The 1,731-nt window shown below is 35.6% G+C and overlaps 1 protein-coding gene across 3 annotated transcripts in view; it reads left to right on the top strand.

Annotated features, from left to right (window-relative positions):
- LOC107016251 (salicylate carboxymethyltransferase-like) overlaps positions 1-1,731 on the top strand; it is a 21,750-nt gene that overhangs the window by 16,420 nt on the left and 3,599 nt on the right. For 2 of the 3 annotated variants that reach the window (XM_027916151.1, XM_027916149.1), the window contains one exon: positions 851-1,279. In XM_027916151.1, coding sequence (XP_027771952.1) covers positions 851-1,279 — 429 coding nt within the window. The remainder of the gene's footprint in view (positions 1-850; positions 1,280-1,731) is intronic. The other variant, XM_027916150.1, reaches the window with a different exon arrangement.

Raw genomic sequence — 1,731 nt, 5'->3', positions numbered from 1 at the left:
CGTCGTGCCCACGACGGTTCGTCCTGCAGGTCCGTCGCCAAGTTCAGAGAGTCGATTTCAGTACCCAAATTTCGGAAGTCTAAGTCTTTTGGAACGAGACCCCCTCGACGGCCCGTCGTGCCCATGACGGTCCGTCGTGGGTTCCGTCGACTCACACAGTTTTTCCAGAAATAAAATCTGCTGCTCAAAACGACTAAACAGGTCGTTACACTCAACCAATTTCAGATTTAGTTAGGAACACCTTCATTCAACATATAAATATTTTCTTTTAAATAATAAATATACTTAAAGACTTAGAATATTTTATTAGTCTCAATTAACATTTTTCATCATCTCCTACCCAACACAAAGGAAGGTGCACCATTATTTATAGGTGAAGAAGTCTTTCACGCCATCAATATTGGTTAAATATTAGAATGAGGAGTAGCTAGCTAGCTAGGTAGTAACGTGATAGATAAATGTGATAGATATTACATAAGTTAAACTGTCATATCGAACCGATTTATTAGCCCCCACCAAACAATCTATAAATAAGTAATGCCCCATTGGAAATATATTAAGCCAAAAGTGGATACACATGCACACACAAAATAAAAGATGGAGGTCACTAAAGTTCTTCACATGAATGGAGGAATGGGAGATGCTAGCTATGCCAAAAATTCTCTGCTTCAGGTACTATATGTCACACACGCTAAAAGAAAACTTATTTTTCAGCAAATTTTCATACTAATTTTCAGCGACAATATTCTTATAGTAGTGACAGTTTTAGTTAAGATTTTGACCTACCACAATTGTTATGAACTCCAATGAGTTACATAAATAACAATGTCCTTTTTTTGAATTGCTACAGCAAAAGGTGATCCTCATGACGAAATCAATAACAGATGAAGCCATATCTTCTCTCTACAACAACCTTTCCTCAAGAGAAACGATACGCATTGCGGATTTAGGTTGTTCCTCTGGACCAAACACTTTTTTGGCAGTCTCTCAATTCATTCAAACTATTGATAAAGAAAGAAAAAAGAAGGGACGTCATAAGTCGCCGGAATTTCATGTTTTCTTGAATGATCTTCCTAGCAATGATTTTAATACCATTTTTCAATTGCTACCAACATTCCATCAAAGTTTGAGGAAGCAAAATATGGGAGAAGATGGATTATTATTTGATCCTTCAAATTGCTTTGTGACAGGAGTTGCTGGTTCATTTTATACTAGACTTTTTCCTTCCAATAGCCTACACTTTGTCCACTCCTCTTATAGTCTTCATTGGCTTTCTCAAGTATGTATCAATCTCTAATGCTAATATAATAATAGGGAAAAGGGCTTAAATATGTGTAATTTGTTAAAAGTTTAGCTCACTTAAGTTATTTTCGTTTGAAAAAAATATTCATTTATGTCATTATTTGTTAACTGAAATGACGTAGAGGACCCAAACATTAATGGGTGACATATACATTTTCTCAAAGTTTAGTGACATACTCGAGTTTTTTTTACTTATTAAAAAAATAATTATGTGCTATTGGCCACGTGTAAATTGATTTTGCAAAATCAGAACCGTTTTCCGTTAACAAATAATGACATATATAATATGAGTTTTTTCTCAAACGAAAATGACTTAGATGAGCCCAACTGTCACGACCCAAAACCGAGCCGCGACTGGCACCCACACTTACCCTCCTATGTGAGCGAACCAACCAATCTAAACCTTAACATTTCAATTTAATATCAACA

This window comes from Solanum pennellii, chromosome 4, assembly GCF_001406875.1.
Source record: "Solanum pennellii chromosome 4, SPENNV200".
Taxonomy (NCBI): Eukaryota; Viridiplantae; Streptophyta; class Magnoliopsida; order Solanales; family Solanaceae; genus Solanum; species Solanum pennellii.
Note: the sequence above shows the minus strand (reverse complement) of the source record. Positions and strands in the feature narration are given on the sequence as shown.